At 33.0% G+C, this 19,882-nt stretch overlaps 1 protein-coding gene and 1 long non-coding RNA gene across 2 annotated transcripts; both read left to right on the top strand.

Moving 5' to 3' along the window:
- Positions 1 to 34: 34 nt before the first annotated feature.
- On the top strand, positions 35 to 17,355 carry LOC139090407 (midasin). Its single transcript, XM_070640188.1, has 12 exons — positions 35 to 171; positions 233 to 450; positions 511 to 1,097; positions 1,168 to 1,630; positions 1,689 to 4,597; positions 4,745 to 5,812; positions 5,879 to 6,145; positions 6,208 to 11,517; positions 11,606 to 11,745; positions 11,850 to 14,676; positions 14,802 to 16,948; positions 17,088 to 17,355. Exons 1-12 carry the CDS (start codon positions 79 to 81, stop codon positions 17,271 to 17,273), a joined length of 16,215 nt encoding a protein of 5,404 aa, XP_070496289.1. The 5' UTR covers positions 35 to 78; the 3' UTR covers positions 17,274 to 17,355.
- A 463-nt stretch (positions 17,356 to 17,818) lies between these two features.
- On the top strand, positions 17,819 to 19,016 carry LOC139090232 (uncharacterized). The gene is made up of 2 exons (XR_011544359.1): positions 17,819 to 18,199; positions 18,412 to 19,016. It is a non-coding gene; the product is annotated as an uncharacterized lncRNA (long non-coding RNA).
- The last annotated feature ends 866 nt before the right edge of the window (positions 19,017 to 19,882 follow it).

The raw sequence follows: 19,882 nt of genomic DNA, 5'->3' as shown, positions 1-19,882 counted from the left end.
AAAAAGCATGTTTATAAATTTCATGCTGTGAATTTTTATTAATTAACTCAGAATTTAGCCATTAATTTGTTTAGAAAAATGAGTATAAATACAGAAAGACTTAAAATGTCATTGACAAATGTCAATAAAAGTGTCAAATCAAGTGAAATCAATAGAATTTTATCGAAAAAGGTAAGTTACAGAAAATTCTCACATGTTGCGGAATCAATAAAAGCAATTTCCTTAATTACAGAAGATATTAGCTGAAGATGTGGATGAAACGATCAAAATTTTATGTGATTTGATGATTACGAATTCAGAAACTGCATTTCTTGTTCGACATCAGTTCCAATACATTCTATTTCCAATCGTCTGTTCATTGCTTAATATGGCTGAAAATAGCTTCGTCGACTATCAAATAAAGTCAATTATCTTATCGATTCTGGCTGAGAAAAATTCACAAGTTTTGAGGTAAATTTACATTCTTTTATGTGTACCTTTATTCCTAAATAACTTTATTTGCCATTACAGATATAGTCGAGAATATTTCAATACAAGGAATCTGTCACCATTCGCAGAAGAAGTAATTCACGAAGAACAGAAAAAGAAGAAAATGAAATTGTCCAAGAATGTTTCAGATCTTCAAATTGTCTCAATGGGCTTGAGATTCTTACAACTTGATGCTTGCTTCTATCGACGTATTTGGGATTGGAGTACATTTATTGAATTATTCAGTAATAAAGGATGTGATCTACAAAAGTTGTACTGCAACAAAGTAACAACAATAATTTTCGCATTATCAAATCATCAAACAGAACTGCTAAATAAAAGTATGAATATTTCGGAGGAGACATGCATTGAATCTGAAATTGACATATCAGAACTAGCTACTGAAGAGATAAAATCATTGAATGATAAGGAAGTAATTGATTGGAAATATGAGAGCGATATTATTACGGATATTGAAGGAGTTTATTTGCCAATTTATAACAAGTCAGTTGTTGAATATTATCAAGACAAATTGGATATTGTCAAAGTAGATTCAACAAGTGTTAATTTGAGAAGTTTAGCTCTTGGTGTATCATCAGGAAAGGCAGTTTGTCTATGCGGTCATGTTGGTAAGCAAAATTCATTTTACATTTTTAACAGGCTTGAAATTCTAAATATGACTTTACTTTAATTAAACAGGATCTGGAAAGACAACATTAGTTGAGTATTTAGCAAAGAGAGTTGGACGTTTGTCACCAAAACTTGAAGATTTCAATGAATTCTTAAAATCAAAGAATGAATTTAATGCAAGACAAGTCAATGGAAATAAGCGTAAAATTGAACAGACTCCCGAAATTGATGGAAATGAAAATGTATTTGAATCAGGATTTTTGAGAATTCAACTTGGAGACCAAACGGACAGTAAAGTCCTTCTTGGTCAGTATCGTTGTACTGATATTCCTGGAGAATTTGTGTGGCAACCTGGTGTTCTAACGCAAGCTGTTATGAATGGTCATTGGTTGTTACTAGAAGACATCGATACAGCTACTCAAGATGTTTGTGCCATTTTAACAAATTTGCTTGAAAATAACTTTTTAAGAGTTCCTGGATTTCGTGAAAATTTAAAAGTCGCTCAAGGCTTCCAACTATTTTTGACACTAAGGTATGATTTTTGGGAACTAATGTCAACAAAAATTAATTAAATTTAATTCCTATTTCAGAACGCAAAAGATGTCTAGCCAATCGTCAAACTCAGCATATAGCTTATTGGAAAAGCATTTATACACAATCAACATGCTTCCATTGTCTAGAACGGAATTGTCAACTATCATCTGTCAGAATTATCCAAAATTAGCAACAGTATCGTCAAGAATTGTGGATGTATTTCTGATATTTTCTCGTGGATGTCATACAAATGAAATTGAATATGATGATATTGAAATGCTTAATGGTTCAAAAGATGTTAAGAAGGAAAAGGACAACAATGACAGCGATGATGATTGTCTTCCATATGCAAATAAGTTCAAAATGAATATTCTTCCAACTGCCGGTAGAATGGTATCAACACGTGATTTGCTGAAGCTCTGCAAACGATCTAATCTTACATTTAAGGCAACTAGTTCCGAGTGTGCTTATTTAGTGTTTCAAAATTGTGTCGATCTTTTTGCTTCACATTTATCATTCGGTGAATTAAAGACAAACTTAATAGTCAGCATTGGTGCTCGATTAGGAATTATTGAAACTCGCTGTATACATTTAGCAAATGAGTATAAGCCAATGATTAAAATGACAACTGAAGAAATAGTGATTGGTCGTGAAACAGTGTTAAGGAACAGTAAAGAATTAGTGTCAAGTGAAAAGAGATTGAAAATTAGTGATGAAGATGAAGTAATTAGTAAGAATAAAGTTCCACCGCCAACATTTTCATTTACCAGAGTTTCTGCCTGTGTTTTGGAACGAATTGCTGTTGCTGTCCAGCAAAACGAACCAATTTTACTTGTAGGAGAAACAGGAACAGGAAAAACTAGTGCTGTTCAATATCTAGCATATCAAACTAATCACAATCTAGTTGTTGTCAACATGAATAATCAATCGGATGTATCAGACTTGATTGGAGGGTTCAAGCCTGTTGATATGCACTTCATTGTCTCTCCATTAAGGAACGATTTTGAGAATCTTTTTGGACGAACTTTTGATGTGCTAAAGAATGAAAAGTTTTTGAGTCACGTTGCTAGTTGCATCAACCGTGGAGACTACTCAATTTTAATTAAACTCATGCTGAAAGTCATTTCCAATGCATATAAAGTTTTACAAGACAAGAAGAATGATCCAGACTTTATAAGATGGCAAAATTTGGAAAAGAAGCTGAAGAAACTTGATCAACAATTAAAGCATTCTGTAAACCTTTCATTCGCCTTCATTACTGGATCTTTGGTAAATTGTATTAAAAACGGCGACTGGGTCTTATTGGATGAAATAAATTTAGCATCGACAGAAACACTTGAATGTCTATCAACTATTTTGGAAGCTGATGGATCTATAATCCTTCTTGAAAGAGGTGATTTTGTTCCAATTAAAAGACATCCAAATTTCAGAATATTTGCTTGCATGAATCCAAGCACCGATGTTGGTAAAAAGGATTTGTCTGTTGGAATTAGAAATCGATTTACAGAATTCTTTGTTGATGAACTGACTGTCGAGAAGGATTTATTGATTTTAGTTGGTGATTATTTAAGTAATACAGGCATAGAAAAATCAAGAATTCATAAAGCTGTACAATTATACATGCAATTGAGAAACTTATCACAACTAGAATTAAATGATGGATTAGGCAACAAACCTGTATTTTCTCTTCGTACATTATGTCGTGCATTAAGAACTTGTGCCAAAAATTTATGTGGATCTACTGAACGAAATCTTTATGAGAGCTTCTGTCTTAGTTTCCTTACTCAACTTGATTCACAGTCTCATAATTTGGTGCTGCAAAAGATTCAAGGTTATTTAGTCAGCAATGTCAAAAAGATTCTTTCACAACAGATTCCAAAACCACCTATTGAGAATGTGATGAATTTTGAAGGATTTTGGATAGAACAAGGTGACATGGAACTGTCTGAATGCAAGGAATACATTTTGACTGAAAGTGTCCAAAAGAATCTTAAGGATTTAGCTAGAATTATATCAATTGGAAAGTTACCAATTTTAATTCAAGGACCAACCAGTGCTGGAAAGACTAGCTTGATTGAGTACATAGCTAAAAGAAGTGGAAATCACTGTTTAAGAATCAATAATCATGAGCATACAGATTTACAGGAATATGTAGGAACTTATGTCGCAGACACTACTGGAAAATTGTCATTCCAGGAAGGAGTTTTAGTTAAAGCTATGAGAAATGGATATTGGATAATTCTTGATGAATTAAATTTAGCACCAAGTGATATTCTTGAGGCACTGAATCGTGTTCTTGACGATAATCGAGAACTTTACATCCCAGAAACTCAAGTTTTAGTTAAAGCACATCCAAATTTCATGTTGTTTGCTACACAAAATCCACCAGGATTGTATGGTGGACGTAAGACATTATCTCGTGCATTTAAAAACAGATTTATCGAACTTCATTTCTCAGAAATTCCCAAAAATGAATTGGAAGTAATTTTAGAAAAGAGATGCATGATTCCAATGAGTTATGCACAAAAAATGGTCAAAACAATGTCAGCATTACAAGTCAACAGAAGAACAACCACAAAGAATAACTTTACACTTCGAGATTTGTTCAGATGGGGTAATCGATATACTTTTGCTGACAATTCATTACTTGGTGATCGAAATTACGACTGGAATCAACATTTAGTCGATGAAGGATATTTAGTTCTTTCTGCAAAAGTTCGAAATCAAACTGAAACGGACATTATTGTAGAGACATTAAAGAAGAACTTTAATAAGAATATTTCTATAGATCACTTGTTTACACTTAGTGACAATACATCAAAAGTGACCAAAGGTATATTGGAATCGTTGATCAACTACAAAGGATCACAAAATGTCGTTTGGACATTCGAAATGCGACGAATGGCTGTCATGGTCTCCAAATCTCTTCAATTCAACGAACCTGTATTGCTTGTTGGACCAACTGGTAAGTAATATGTTCATTATGATTTATGATTACTAGATTGAAAATTCTAACCGACTTTTAAAATTCAAAAATTCGTAGAAATTTTCCCTTGAAAATTTAAATTTCTAAAAACCAGTAAAATTCTAATATTTTTCTTTAATCTTATAGGTTGTGGAAAAACGACAGTATGTCAACTCTTATCAGAACTTCACGATAGAAAATTAAGGATTCTTAATTGTCACATGCATACTGAAAGTGCTGACTTTATTGGAGGCTTAAGACCTTGCAGAGAAACAAAAGATACAGAAAAGTCATCAAAATTATTTGAATGGAGTGACGGTCCATTAATCTATTCAATGTTGGAAGGAAGTTATTTCCTTGCTGATGAAATATCACTTGCTGAAGATTCTGTTTTGGAAAGATTAAATTGTGTATTGGAACCAGAAAGGACGATTTTGTTGGCAGAAAAAGGCGGAGTCAATGAAACTGTTTTGAAAAAGACTGAAAATTCAGAATTTGTAATTAAAGCATCGGAAGGATTCCAATTTTTCGCAACAATGAATCCAGGTGGTGATTTTGGTAAAAAGGAATTGTCACCTGCATTGAGAAATCGATTTACGGAAATTTGGTGTACAGCTATGTATAGCGATGAAGATTTGATTAAAATTGCAGTCAATATAATGGAAATCACATACAAAAGCAATGATCCTATAATTAATAAAATTGCACAAATAATTGTGAAGACTGTGAATGTTGTCAAAAAGCTTGTTGAAAAGCTCAATTTCTCGATAAGAGATATCCTTGCTTATGTCAACTATATTACACAAAATCACAACATTTCCAATGTTGATGCTTCCAATTTGGATATGAACAATGCATTACATTGTGGATTAAAAACGATATTTTTGGATTCTCTGGAAATGCTTCCATATGAAAATGTCAATGACATTGCTATTATACGTAACAAAGCTTTCAAGGAACTACACAAAAACATTGCAGACATTTTGAAAAGTTCAATTGATTCATCAAGTTTAACTGCATTAGAAGAAAGTCAAGTTACACTTGATTTAGAAACATTCAAGTTTGGAATAAATCCATTTTATCTTGAAATCAATCACGAATTATCAGAAAAACCAACAACGTTCACATTTACGGCACCGACGACAAAGCAAAACTTATTCCGAGTTTTGTCAGCAATGAGCTTGAAAAAGGCAATCTTACTTGAAGGACCTCCTGGTAAGTAATCTCAATTATTGATATTAATCCTAAGATTAAACTAAATCCTGCTTTCATTCTAAATAGGTGTCGGAAAGTCATCCTTAATTGAGAACATCTCATCAGCAATTGGATATAATCTCGTCCGAATCAATTTGTGCGAACATACTGACATTGCTGATCTTTTTGGAACTGATTTGCCTGTTGAGAGCTCAATATTTGAAAACGAGAACAATGATGCCCATCTAGGATCCTTTATGTGGCGTGATGGACCTCTTTTGGCTGCTCTGAAGTCTCCAAATACTTGGATATTGCTTGATGAATTGAATTTGGCACCACAAAGTGTTCTCGAAGGTATGAAATAAATTTAAATAGATAATAACAATCCTTAATAATCATTCTCGTTTGAAAATCAGGTCTGAATGCCATTTTGGATCATCGTGGAGAAGTATTCATCACTGAGCTTAATAAGACATTTAAGCTAGGGCAATCTACAAGAATCTTTGCTACTCAAAATCCATTGCGTCAAGGAGGTGGCAGAAAGGGATTGCCTCAATCATTCCTGAATAGATTCACAAAGGTTTATTTAAGGAAATTAGAAAAAACAGATTTATCGCATGTCGTCAGCCACAACTTTAAAATATTAAATGATATTGATGTTCTTCAGCAATACAAATTAATAGACAGAATGGTCAGATTCTCAGAACGAATTGAAAGTGGAATATCCAATCTTGAGTTTGGCTATAAAGGCGGTCCATTTGAAGCTAATTTGAGAGACATGCTGAGATGGTGTGAATTTACAACAAACAAGGAAACTGGATTTGATTTAATGAGACTTAATGACGAGAATACATCGTTCAATGACTTCCTTTTGGTGCTTTTTGAAAAGATGAAGTTGGTGTATTGTGAACGAATGAGAACAGAACATGATGTTGAGAATATTGTGAGAATATTCGGTGAAATTTTCGAAGCTGATGTTGGAAAACTTGAAAAGGAATGCCGATCTGTTGGATTATATTGGAATGACTCGAGTATTTTCTTCAATGATGTGCAGTGCCAACGAAAAGTATCAAATAATTTCAATGACTTGAGTAGAAACAATCATTCAGTAATTCTGTCAAGTCAATTAAATGAACTTAAGTCTATAACTGAATGTGTATTGCTTGAAAAGCCAGTGCTGCTTTGTGGACCAACAGATTGTGGAAAGACAAAAATTGTTGACGCTTTTTGTGAGCTTTATAACGAGGAACTAAATTTCGATACAATTGATGATTCTGTAACTGGAAGTTTCCAACAATTCGACTTCAATCGAATGCTTGAGGAACTGTGGAAGTACGTCGAAGAGAAATTATTGATTAAAATCATGGAAATCATTACTGATGTTCACAGTAATTCCAGTAGAAGATCATTATTTACAAATTTATATAAATTATGGAGAAATTATGACGTCAATTCCGTTGTCAATCAACAAGATGATAAATTTAATGAAGTTGAGCATTTCTGTAAGCGACTTGATCTCGTTAAAACAATTATTGACGCTCTTATAAGCAATTATGATGAAGATCATGCGATTATTTTTGAGGAAATGCTGAAAGATCTCAAAATATGGAAAAACTTTTTGGTCAAAACATCAGCAACACTCAATACAGGAGGACATTTTGTCTGGATTGATTCAATGATAGTAAAATCCATCAAGTTTGGTCATTTCATTTGCCTCGAGCATGTCAATTTGGTATCGTCCGCCATTCTCGATAGATTAAATCCAATATTGGAACCAAATGGAAGTTTAATGATAGCTGAAAAGGGAGTTGATGACTCAAATCAGCCAGAAACTATTTCTAAGCATAATAACTTCCGCGTTTTTCTCACAACAGATCCTAAATTTGGCGAAGTTTCTAGAGCTATGAGGAATCGCTGCATTGAATTGTCATTGTCACATCAGTTGTACACAGAAGATGATTTAAGGAAATTGATTTATCTTCAAGGAGTTCATGACATGTATTTAATTAAAGCTATCCTCGACATCCACAAAAGATTAAACAGCTTGTCAGATTACTCGACATTTGGCGTATCCCATTTAATTAAAATGGCATTTTTGGTATCCCAGAATAAATCTATGGGATTGGAAGACAGAAAATGTTTGATTCTTGGTGCATTGGAAGTTTATGTCCGATCCTCAAACATCGATTTATTAGGATTTGGACTGTCATTCTACAAATCTAAGCTTAGAGAGCAAATATTGGAAGCTGTAAATAGTGTGAAAAGTACTGAAAATCTTGTGAATTACAAAAATTTGATCATCCATTCAAATGAACTGTCGGAAATGACAATGATCAAGTTCCAAACTGAAGGACTTATTTCACTTTTAAGATGCTGTGAAAAGAAGAAAGGCTTAGAGGAAGTCCTTGATAATTTACATACACAAATTAGCTTCAATGAGTTGGAAATAAAAGATCCAGAAAATCTTGTAAAATATCTATTGACATTCTTGTACATGCTTAGTACATTCTCTGATGTCCATAAGAGGAAGATATACCTTAACAAAATGATATCGTCCATAAGCAAGTCATCAACATTGTGTAAATTAAATGAAAAGTTCTACAAAATTGTCAAGGAACTAGCAAATGATATTCAGCCTAATTTACCATGGAATTCAAAAATGCTCAGTCGCTTAAGACCTTACAATGATGCCAAACTTGGTTCTATTGATCAATTTAGAATCACGATGCTATTAATAATGGAAATGACACTTGAGGATATAAATGTTGGAAAATCTGTTGGATTGAAGGATATTGATTCGGTGACATACTCAAGAGCTGTCCAAAAGAAGTCAATAGCTGATACAGTCAATAACAAAATGTTGACTGAACTTTACAATCTCCTTGGAGCTTTTAAAGGCTATACGGAGTCATGCTTTAAGGCTCAGAATTTAGAAACAAATGAGAAAATGTCAACAGACTTAATATTGTCATTCTTATGGTTTAATCGGTTGCTGACTACATCCACACAGAAATTATTCGATAGAAATAATGTCAAAACTGATTTACTCGATGAACTTTATTTGCACTTTAAATGGCTCGGCAAGCACTGCATTAATTATTTAACGCAAATGTGCACTTCCAACTCTAATCACATGTTCATGACTACATACAATGAAATCCAAAACTACATTCTTGGTTCTCATCATACACTCCAAATATGCAAGAAAATTTATGTCAAGAATTTCGTGTCGTTCCTTCCATTTTATAAAGAGGAACAAATCAAAAAGCTTAAAGATGAAGAGCTTTTAAGCAGTTTGACATCAATTACACCAAACATGAATGAACTTCTTGAATTTAATGAATTTAAGTGTCGAGCATTAATTCTATTAGATGCGAAATATCAAAAGATCCGCAAACAATTTGTTATGAATAAAGTAATTGACATAAATGAGCTTTTTGAAAGCTTTACGGAAGCTTTTAATGACGAGATGAAAGAATCAAATTTGTATCAAAGCTGGATTGAAAATTTCAAGGCACACATATTCGAGGATCGATTCTGTATCGAAAAAGAAGTACGTGAATTAAAGAAGCAGTTTGAAACTAACGATTCTGTAGATTTAAAGGAAGTCAAGTACAATATTGAAGTTCTGCCAATATTTGAGTACTTCTTAATGAAAATTTTATCAATGGGTGTAAATGGCAAATGTGTCATAAATGAAGAATATCCACTAAATGTCCCATCCATCGATAATAACACATTAGCATTAGTCAAAATCATCAGTGACCAAAGATACAGCATTCTACAAAATATGTCAGAAATCGTAAATATTTCAAATGAGTTTAGAAGGAAATATGCAAGCTTTAAAATGGCAATAGACAGCATTATCAATGAAAGCATCCATAAATCAATGATCATCAGCAGCGATCTCTGCAGATCAACTGAAAATGAGGAAACATATACAGCAATAAGCACCAATCACATGTTCATCAGTGGAGGTCTATTGACATACAATTTGATGTCCTTATTGGTAGGCAAGAATGGAGAAATTCGACAGATTGGCTTAGGGGAAGTCCATCAATGGAAAATAATCCTAAATGGTCTACAAAATATGTTGTGGCTGAATGCCGAAGTTAATACATCCAATTATGATTTACTACAACACAATCTGAAGAAAAATGCACAGCATGCTGAACATTTGTTGATGGAAATAAATGTTGTTAAGGATCAATGTCAATCACTTGAAAATGAGAATTATTCTGACTTTAATCAAGAGTTTTGGAATCTTGTGGATTATTTAAAGACTGTTCTAGCAAAGGAACAGAATAATTTGTCAAAATCCAATTTATGGCTACAGAATTACACAATTCAGTCACTGTGTAGCGTTATGAAGCTGAACCTGATTTCATATTTCCCATTGATTGATCCAGTAAAGAAGAACGTCCTTAAAACTAAGTACGTAGATGAGGATTTAGATCACTTACATAAATTCTTATTTGCATACCAAATGATGGCAACAATGCTCGACTATGAGCATTTGGGAAGAACTGACAGAGAATCAATTGAGAAGAAAGTCATCGAATTGCAAGAAAAACACATAAAATATTCGAAAAGAACTGCCTTAAGACCAAATGTCTGTTCGTACAGTTCAATGGTTAGAGACATGAACCATTTCTTGACATCATTTTGTCATCCAAAGCAATTCCATGATCTATTAAGGAAGATCGATGACGAGCTGAATCACAAAATTAGCAACAAGAGTCTATCCAGCAATCAATTGACAGAAAATATGAAAATTGTAATCAGCGACTTAATCAGTAAATTAGATTTATGGATTGTTAATGCTGATAAATTCCTTGGACATACCTTGAGGAACTACAATAAATATTATAGAGATTTTACAGCTCCAGTTCATTACTGCATAACAGCATTAAAAGACAGCTTATTGGGTCTTAAAAGTTTATTGAAAATGAAGCACGACTCAATTCAAGTAACTTCCAGTGGAATTTACTGGAATTGTAATGAAAATGAAGAGCTATCAAATATCATGAAGGAACTGATTGAATTTCCATCAAAGTCACATGAAAGCTTTTTAATGGACACAACATTAAAGAATCACTTCTTCTCAATTATTGAATCAATTGAGAATGGCGAAAATTTGTACTTTGAAATGATCAAGTCCAACATTCAGGAAGTAACAAATACAAGCACAACAGTCTATGGCAAAATGACACCAAAATTATTCGAAAAATTCGATCACATTTTAAACATTTGCAATCAACTTTGGCAGAAACAGGAAGAACTTAAGGAAAAGAGACAGGCAGAAGAAGACAGCCTTTATGTTACGAAAACAAAGTGTAAGGAAGATGATGAAGAAGTTGTAAAAATGCGCGAAATTGCTGAAATGTTCCCAGATAATGCTGAAAATGATTTTAATGACTTTATACAGCAAGACACGCTTGAACAGACTGTTGAGCTTAATAAGCCACTTAAAGATATGAAGGACATAATCACTGAAAGTGATTATAAATTAATCGGTGACTTTTTCATGTCACTTATGAATAGTGAGCATAAACATAATGATAAGGATGTCCTGCGTGTTTTTAATCAAAAGATGAAGATCTTTAATGCATTTTTGGAACGATTTAAGACCTGCCTTGAATGCACAATTGATAAAGATGCTTACAAAGGAATGAGTCTTTTAGTTGGATATTGTCAGACTGTCTATGATGACATGCAGATTACAGGTAACTAAATACTTGATGCTGAATCAAAAATCATTTATGGACCTATTCAGGACTTGAGCTTAATTATCCAATTTTTCTATTCCCACAGACAATCAGACCAAGGCTTTCGATTTCTATACAGATTCTAATGTCCAAGAAGCATTGACATGCATAAGTGTGATGGAGAAGCTTGAGAAACGAGTAAATGTTGAATTAGAACAGTGGCCAGATCATGCTGTATTGAATGATGTAGGTTTTTAATCCGACAGATTAATTTTAATCCTTAGATTTATTTTTATTTTCTTAAATTCTAAACGACTGTCTAATTATTATTCTCTATTCTTCCTCAATAGCTTATTATTCTTATCAATCGCATAAGAGGCTTTTCATGCAATTCATCTTTAGTCCGATTCAATGTCGGATTACAAATTTTAAGAAAGAAAGTCTATGAATGGAACAGCGTAGCTCATAAATTAAACAATTTTAAGGATCTTGAGCATGAAATCGCAGAAATAATTCAGAGATGGATGAAAATGGAACTGCAGTGCTGGAGAGAATCACTGAAACAATCACAGCAAAAAGTTGAAGCTAAATCATATCGTTATTGGTTCTTCCTGTACAATTTGATTCATGAATATTTGCAAGGATCATCAAAGGCTCAAACAGAATCGCTTTTGGACTTTAATAGTGTTGAAAAGAGATTTGGTAAAGGTGAAATTATAGACCAAAAGCCTCAACAAGGTGAACATAAAATCACATTAAAAGCTGTGACTAATGTCTTGAAGCAGTTTATTGAGTCATCAAGTTATGGCGAATTTGCATTGAGAATGAATTTACTTAAGTCTTTCAAGTGCTACTTGACTAAACTTAATGACGAGAGTCCATCAAATGAAGCATGTCAATTAATAGCACTTTTGCATAACATTCAGCAATACTTCATGCAGTTCTCAACGAAAGTACAGGAAATGATTGATTTCATGAGAAAACCGATCGAAGACAAGTTAAGGAAGTTTGTCAAGATTAATTCATTCAATAAGGATTTATCATATTTTGGTACAGAATCAAGCATCAAGCAAGTCCATCGCAATTTACACAAATTCCTTAAAGAATTTGAAGTTGAAATCAGCAAGAAAATTTCAGAACTTTTTATTTACAAAGATTCAGGAACGGAACTTGATTTGAACTTGCATGGTCAAGTTGCATCAAATGTATTAAAATTAGAATCATTTATTGGAACTGAAATAATTGAGAAGGAACAGCAGAGCTCAGACGTCCTTTCATTCAGCAACATTAACAACTTTATCCTGAAAAGTAGAACTTTGGTGTCTAATTTACTGTCGAATGTCCGATACCCAAAATTGGTTGAAAGTTTAGAGGAATTAATCGGAAGTGAACTTGACAGATGTAATCATTTGAGAGCCTTAAAAGTAGATGAGAATCTTCCAAGGAACAAACAAAAGTCACAAGCTAAGAGCATTTTGAACCAGAAACGAAAAGCACTTAGTGACTTCTTTAAGACAATGATGAATATTGGAATTAACTACAAAAGTGGATTACTTACCGAAACCCTCAATCCTGAGATGATCAACTTACAAATTTCACCATTTTCTACTGATGAACTTGAATTTTCCAGCATTGAGTACAGCAAGTCAGTTAGTTCATTGCAGTCCAAGCTTGATATGTATTTCAACAAGTCCATTTTGAAGATTAAACTTTTGAAGAACATCCTCTTAGTGCCAAGAAGTGATATGGATATGAATTTTACTGAAAGAATCAAAGGAATTGCAATTGAACTCTTCAATCTTGTTCAGGATGAAAGAATGGAACTAAGTGAGAATGTCAATATGATGATTAAGTTAAAACAGAACTTGCGTGACATAGAAACAGCTACTTCCTCTAAAAATTCGTCATTCGAAAATGAGTTCAAAAAGTTTACTGTGATTAAAAATTGTTTTGTCCAAAGCATTGAAATTTTGGAACAGCTTCAAATTTTGCTGAAATGTGCACCGAAGAATGAAGAATCTAAGGAATTAAGGGTTCTTGTGTCTACAAACAATGTCTTGCATCAAAAGAGTCAAATTTACAGCAAAATTGTACAGCAAGTTGACGATTTAATTACAGAATCAAATGCATCACTAAAGTCACTAAACGTACACAATTCACGATTTGTTGACGGAACTGATGGATACTTATTAAAATTGAAAGGAATCATCAAGAAACTCGACAGTCTGAAGCAATTCTTTGTTGTCGATAATGAATATTCAATTTATGGATCTCCTGTTATCGAATTGACTGCCTTGCTTAATCAGGAACTGATTAAAATTGATGAAATTAAAAAGGAAGCACCTCAAGCACCATTAAATATCAACAGTGACTTGGAAAGCTTATCACACTTGATTCTATTGGCTATACAAAATATTTACAAGGAATATCGTACAAGCCTTGAAGATCCAGAATCAAATGAAGCTATTGAAGAAAATCACTTGAAGGAAAAGCTGCATAAAAAATTATTAGAGGACATTGGAACTATAAATCTCAAGAAAATCAACGAAAAATTATCAGAAATTATGGACAAATTGTTCAAGTCATCAGTTGATCCTGAAAGTATTGAAAATTTAAGCAAAGTACATCCACTCATCAAGCAATACAAGTTGCTTGCTGACTATTTCATAATTCAGCATATAAGTGCCAACAAAGTGTCATCAAAAATGCTTTCAATTACATTAAGTGTATTCTTGGAACTAGCTAAAAATGGATTCTGTATTCCTGAACATCTCTTGTCTGATGAGGAACAGAAGGAAGAAAATGACTCAAAAACTGGTGAAGGTTTTGGATTTGAGGACGGTGAAGGCGAAAAGGATGTTTCTGATAAATTGGAATCTGAGGATCAATTAGATGAAGCCAGAAAGCCTGAAGATTACAATAAAGGTGAACAGCAAGAGAAAGACTGTAAGGAAGAGAAAGGAATAGACATGAGTGATAATTTTGATGGTAAAATGCACGATGTACCTGAAAATGAGTCTGATTCCGACAATGAATCGAATAAAGATGATGAAGAGGAAATGGATAAAGAGATGGGAGATACAAAGGAAGGTGCTGAAAAATTGGATGATCAAATTTGGGGCTCTGACGAGGAAAATGAAAAGGAAGAAGAGCAGGAAGAGAAAAATGATGAAACAGGTAATTTCAACGGAAAATTAAAATTCAAAATTTCAACGTTCAAAATTGTAAAATTTGAATTTTAAAAAGCCGTTAAATTCTGATTTGTAATTTTATTAAACATTCTCATTTATTTCTCGAATTAGGCAAAGGAAGTGATGAGCAAGGCGATAAACATAACGATTTAGATGCCGAAAACGACCAAAATGTCGAAAATCATAAAGAGCAGCAAGAAGGACTCGATGCTGCATCACAAATGGATGAAGACAAAAAGAAACAGAAGCAAAAACAAAAGCAGGATATTGACCAAATGAATGATGAGGAAGGCGATGAAGACCAAACAAATCCATATCATAATGAGTTAGAGGAACCGCCAGAACCTGAAGATTTTGATATAGGCGATGAAATGAATTTGGACAATAATGAGAAGGAAAATGAGGAACAAACGAATGAAGAAAATCCATTTGATATTGATAAAATGAAGGAAGCAGCAGAAGAGCAGGAAGGTGAAAATGACCAAGAAAATCAGAATGAAACTAATGAAAATCCAGAGGAAAAACCCGACATGTCAGATGATGAAAATGATACCGAAAAAATGGACACAAATCCTGATGATGAGAATCCAGATGAAATGAATGACGAACAGGAGAATCAAGATGAGGAAGCCAGTCAACAGCCTGGATTAAATGAAAATGAAGAAAATGATGAAGGCAATGAGAAGGAAAATGAACTTCCAAACGAGTTCCAAGAATCGAAAGACAAAAAGTCTAAAGAAGAAAACATCCAGTCAATGCCAAATCAAAAGGACCAAAAGAGTTCAACAGATCAAGTTCAAATTGAGAATATGGAATCAAATCAACAGGAAAATGAAATTGACGACCAAGACACCGGAGAAGATAAAGAAGGCATTGGTCAAGCAGAAAATAAAGAATCAGAAACTGGCCATCAAGGTGTTTCTGAAACAAAAGAATCAAAGTCCAATAAAAATCGTGACAATGACAATTCACAACAAAAACGTAAGAAAGGAAATACGGATGAGGAACGTACACTTGGTAGTGTTGATGATTTAAAGAAAAAGTTCCTTAAAACTATCGATAAAATTAATCAGGCACAAAATAAAGATGATAATGAGGATAATAATAAGGAAGGTGACGATGATGATGAATATCAGCATGTAAAAGATGCTAAAAAATCAGATAGAACCACAATGGACAATGCTACAGAAGAGCAATCAAAAGAAGTACAGCACGAGGAAGATTCTAAGCAAGAAAATCGTGATTTAGAGTCAAATGATCAGTTAATGGATGAAGATAAAGTGGAACCAGAAATTGAGAACATAACTGAGGAGATAAATAGCAAGAAGCTGGAAGAGAAAAGCAATAAGCCATCCAAAAATAATGAACAGACAAAAGATCGCCTTAAGGATCAACAGAATCAAGAAGCTGTTGTGGACGGTGAAAATGTCTTAACTTCTAATATTCCTAGAGGAACTGACACAACAGCACATTGTCAAATGGATATAGTCAATGATTCTACAATGTGTGAGGAACAGTCAAATGCAGAAGAGCTGGAAATCCGCAAACAAGTTGAGTCTGAACTAATGAGTCAAAAAGTCATTAATCCAGATGCTGCAAATATGGAAAATTGGCAAAAGGTATCCAATCAAATGGTATCCAATGCCAGAGAGCTTTGTGAGCAGTTAAGACTGATTCTAGAGCCTACAAAGTGCACTCGTCTCAAAGGTGATTATCGAACTGGACGTCGCATAAACATGAAGAAAATTATTCCATACATTGCATCGCAGTTCCGTAAAGATAAAATTTGGCTGAGACGAACGAAAGCAGCACAGCGTGATTACAAAATTACAATTGCTGTCGATGACTCAAAGTCAATGGATCATAATAATTCAAAGGAATTAACTCTTCAAACTATTTCACTCGTCTCTCAAGCCTTGACACTGTTGGAAAGTGGAAAATTGTCTGTCGTTTCCTTTGGCGAGGCTTGTTCTGTCCTGTTGAAATATAATGATCAATTTAATGGTCCAAAACTTGTCAATTCGTTGAATTTCGATCAGAACAAAACGAGAATTGCTGATTTATTGGACTTTACAAGGGTTATGAATCAGGAAGACGCATCAGGAAGCAGCGCTTTGTTTGAACATCTGTTGATTATTTTGAGTGATGGACGTAATATATTCAGTGAAGGCGAGAAGAGAGTCAAAAATGCCATTAAAATGGCTCGTCTACAAAGGATGTTCTTAATTTACATTATTATTGATAATCCTGACAATAAGGTAAGCTTTTGGATCTGCTACAACTTTAAATTTCTAGTTCCACTTTCAATTTTGTTTTAAATCCAAGGATTTATTTTAATCCGTCGGATTAAAAAAATTTAACCTTAAAATTCTAAACTATTCCTTTATCTATTTACAGGATTCAATTTTGGACATCCGCACAGTTCTACCATTCACAGCAACTGACAGAACGACTAGAATAGTTTCATACATGGACAACTTCCCATTTCCATATTATGTGATTGTTCGTGATTTAAATCAACTGCCAGTTGTGCTTAGTGAAGGATTGAGACAATGGTTTGAGTTAGTAAATAGTGAGCAGTAACTTATGTTGTTTATATAAAGTATATATATATGAATTTTAATCAATGAATAAAAAAGTTTTTGACATAAATATAATTAAATTAGTGGATATTAAGTCTTGTACTATATATTAAGGAACGGTATTATTCGTTTGATGTCCATAAATATAACCAAAATTCACATGCTGATTATAGTCAAAATATTGATTCACAGATACTAAATGTTCAATATGTCCATACGGTGAAAATGCTCTAATGGAATTAATTAATACTTTTGTGCCAAGGAAGACAAAGAAAGAGGCGCATTGACCGTGGTTCCGGAAAACACAAAGCAGAACTAGAAAACATTTCTATTTATCATATGCAGTCTGTCTATAATAGTTAATTAACTAAATCTGTCATTTTTTAAGGGGAATTTGTGACTTTATATAGCAAGAACTCCAGTACGATAATTGATTAATTGGCTCTCTTTAGAAGTGCTAAATGGCTAATTAAATGTGCTAAATTTAGACGTGAATTTCTTTTAAAATTATTTAAATCTTTGCCTTTTTTTGAGTATCCATTTCATTAGTTTATCTCATCTCGTTCTATCAAGATCAAAAACAGGAACATAACAAGCAATGAGAAACTTAACATCAGATAATTTAGATTGTCAGGATGGAGTTCCAAGTATCAAAGTGTTTTGGCGATACTTGACAGGAATGCGACTTTTATTATTCATTGTGCCATTAATATTGTGTATGCTGACTATCTGGATTTATACCAAAAATTTAAAGAACTTGATGAAAAGTTGTCCATTGATGATCAGAACTCATTGCTTGATGCTTGTCAGTATTTATCCATTAGTTAGTTTATTTTCACTCACTGCTATAGCTGTTCCAAGAACATACTTTTTCAATGATTCAGCTGGACATATTGCATTTATGGTCATTAGTTGGCATCTCTATAGGTAAGTTAGTCAACTTATTACAGGATTTGGGGGTCTACTGTTTTGAAATTATTGACTGGATCTTAAGTTTAATGACTAAGCTGCACCTTTTGCCATTCTTAAATTGAATCCACGAATTAATTTTGTCACAAGATGTTTACAGAAGTAGTAAATTTAAAACAGTGGACCCTCAAACTTAATACCAATTCACTTCCATATTCAACACCTTTCAGGCTCTGCATGATCTACGTCGATGGTGAGAAAAATTTTATTTCGATAAGTGGAAATGAGGCATTCTCATTGAAGTCACCGCCTTTATGTTGCTGTTTGCCGCTAAGAAGAATCCCAATGACAAAAAGTACCTTCAAATTCGTCAAGTTCCTGATCATTCAAATGCCAATAACTCACATTTTAATATTTGTTGTGCTGAATATAATTTATATCGAGGATATAAATGCATTTGATAATGTAATTTTATACTTTATACCATTTATTGCTGTAACAGTACTTGGAGGAATTTGGGGATTTAATATAGCTGTTCGGACACTTTCACCTTACTATCCTAACTTGAAGCTAATACAGAAATATTTTTCATTTCAACTCGTTCTTTTCTACTGTAAGATACTTCCAATTCTGATGAATTACATCATGAAAATGTTAATTACTTCATGTTATGGACCATTAACGATTATTGTGAAAAGGCACATAATCATTCAAATTCATGTACAGATTCAAATGGTTATATTGAGTCTATGGGCAATGCGATTATACAAAGATCCAATGATGAAATAAAATAAAGTTTTTAGTGCATTTTTTTAACTTGCTTTCAGCTAAATAAGACACTTTGTACATTCGGTCGGTGGCAGCGAGATTTCAGCAACCAGACATCGTTAAAAGCTCCGGTTTTTTGCATTAGTTCAATTCCATCGAGCTATTGCGGCGACGATCATTTAAATATCTTAATACTATAATTAATGAAATTTTGATTTCAGTGCAAAATGTAAACAACTTTTTGCGGGAAAATATTGAAATGTTCAAAACCGTTTTCGGGTCCGGTGCTTATCTCAGCAATTAGACATCGTAAAGAGTTCTGATTTGTTTAATTAGCTCTGTGGTATTGTTTTATTGTGGCCAAATGCATTTAAAAGTTTCAAATCGAGTCCCTATTAGAATAACGAATTTTAATAATTCGAAACTTCATTTTTACGAAGTTTCATTTTTTCAACCATATCATTTTTTCGAAAAATTCTTCATGCAAATCTCTTATAATTTTCAAATTTTAAAAACCGTTAATTTCTCCAAGCATTTTATTTATCTTAAAAATATATTTTACAGCTAAGTTTTCTTCTTATATTGATGAACTAAGCTAATTTAATTGTTTTTAATGTAAAAAACAATTTTATTGTAGAAAACATTGGAAACGTGTATGTATAAATGCATAGTAAAATTCAACGGTTTTTTTAAATTTGAAAATTATAAGAGATTTGCATGAATAATTTTTCGAAAAAATGATACGGTTGAAAAAATGAAGTGTTCGTAAAAATGAAGTTTCGAATTATTAAAATTCGTTATTCTAATAGGGACTCTTTCAAATCATAGCACAAATACTATAATTGACGATTTTTCGTTTCGGTAAACAACAAAAACAAAACGTTTTTTCATTGTTTTACAGTGTTTTTCAATGTTCTTCGATGTTTTTTTTTG

This window comes from Chironomus tepperi, unplaced genomic scaffold, assembly GCF_022539635.2.
Source record: "Chironomus tepperi strain 1889 unplaced genomic scaffold, CSIRO-AGI_Ctep_v1 contig_217, whole genome shotgun sequence".
NCBI classification, from domain to species: domain Eukaryota; kingdom Metazoa; phylum Arthropoda; class Insecta; order Diptera; family Chironomidae; genus Chironomus; species Chironomus tepperi.
Note: the sequence above shows the minus strand (reverse complement) of the source record. Positions and strands in the feature narration are given on the sequence as shown.

Coding starts and splice junctions, on each gene's coding strand:
- LOC139090407 (XM_070640188.1), top strand. CDS start 79: ATGAGTATAAATACAGAAAGACTTAAAATGTCATTGACAAATGTCAAT. Junction 451..510: donor AAAAATTCACAAGTTTTGAG/GTAAATTTACAT, acceptor TTGCCATTACAG/ATATAGTCGAGAATATTTCA. Junction 11,746..11,849: donor ATCATGCTGTATTGAATGAT/GTAGGTTTTTAA, acceptor CTTCCTCAATAG/CTTATTATTCTTATCAATCG.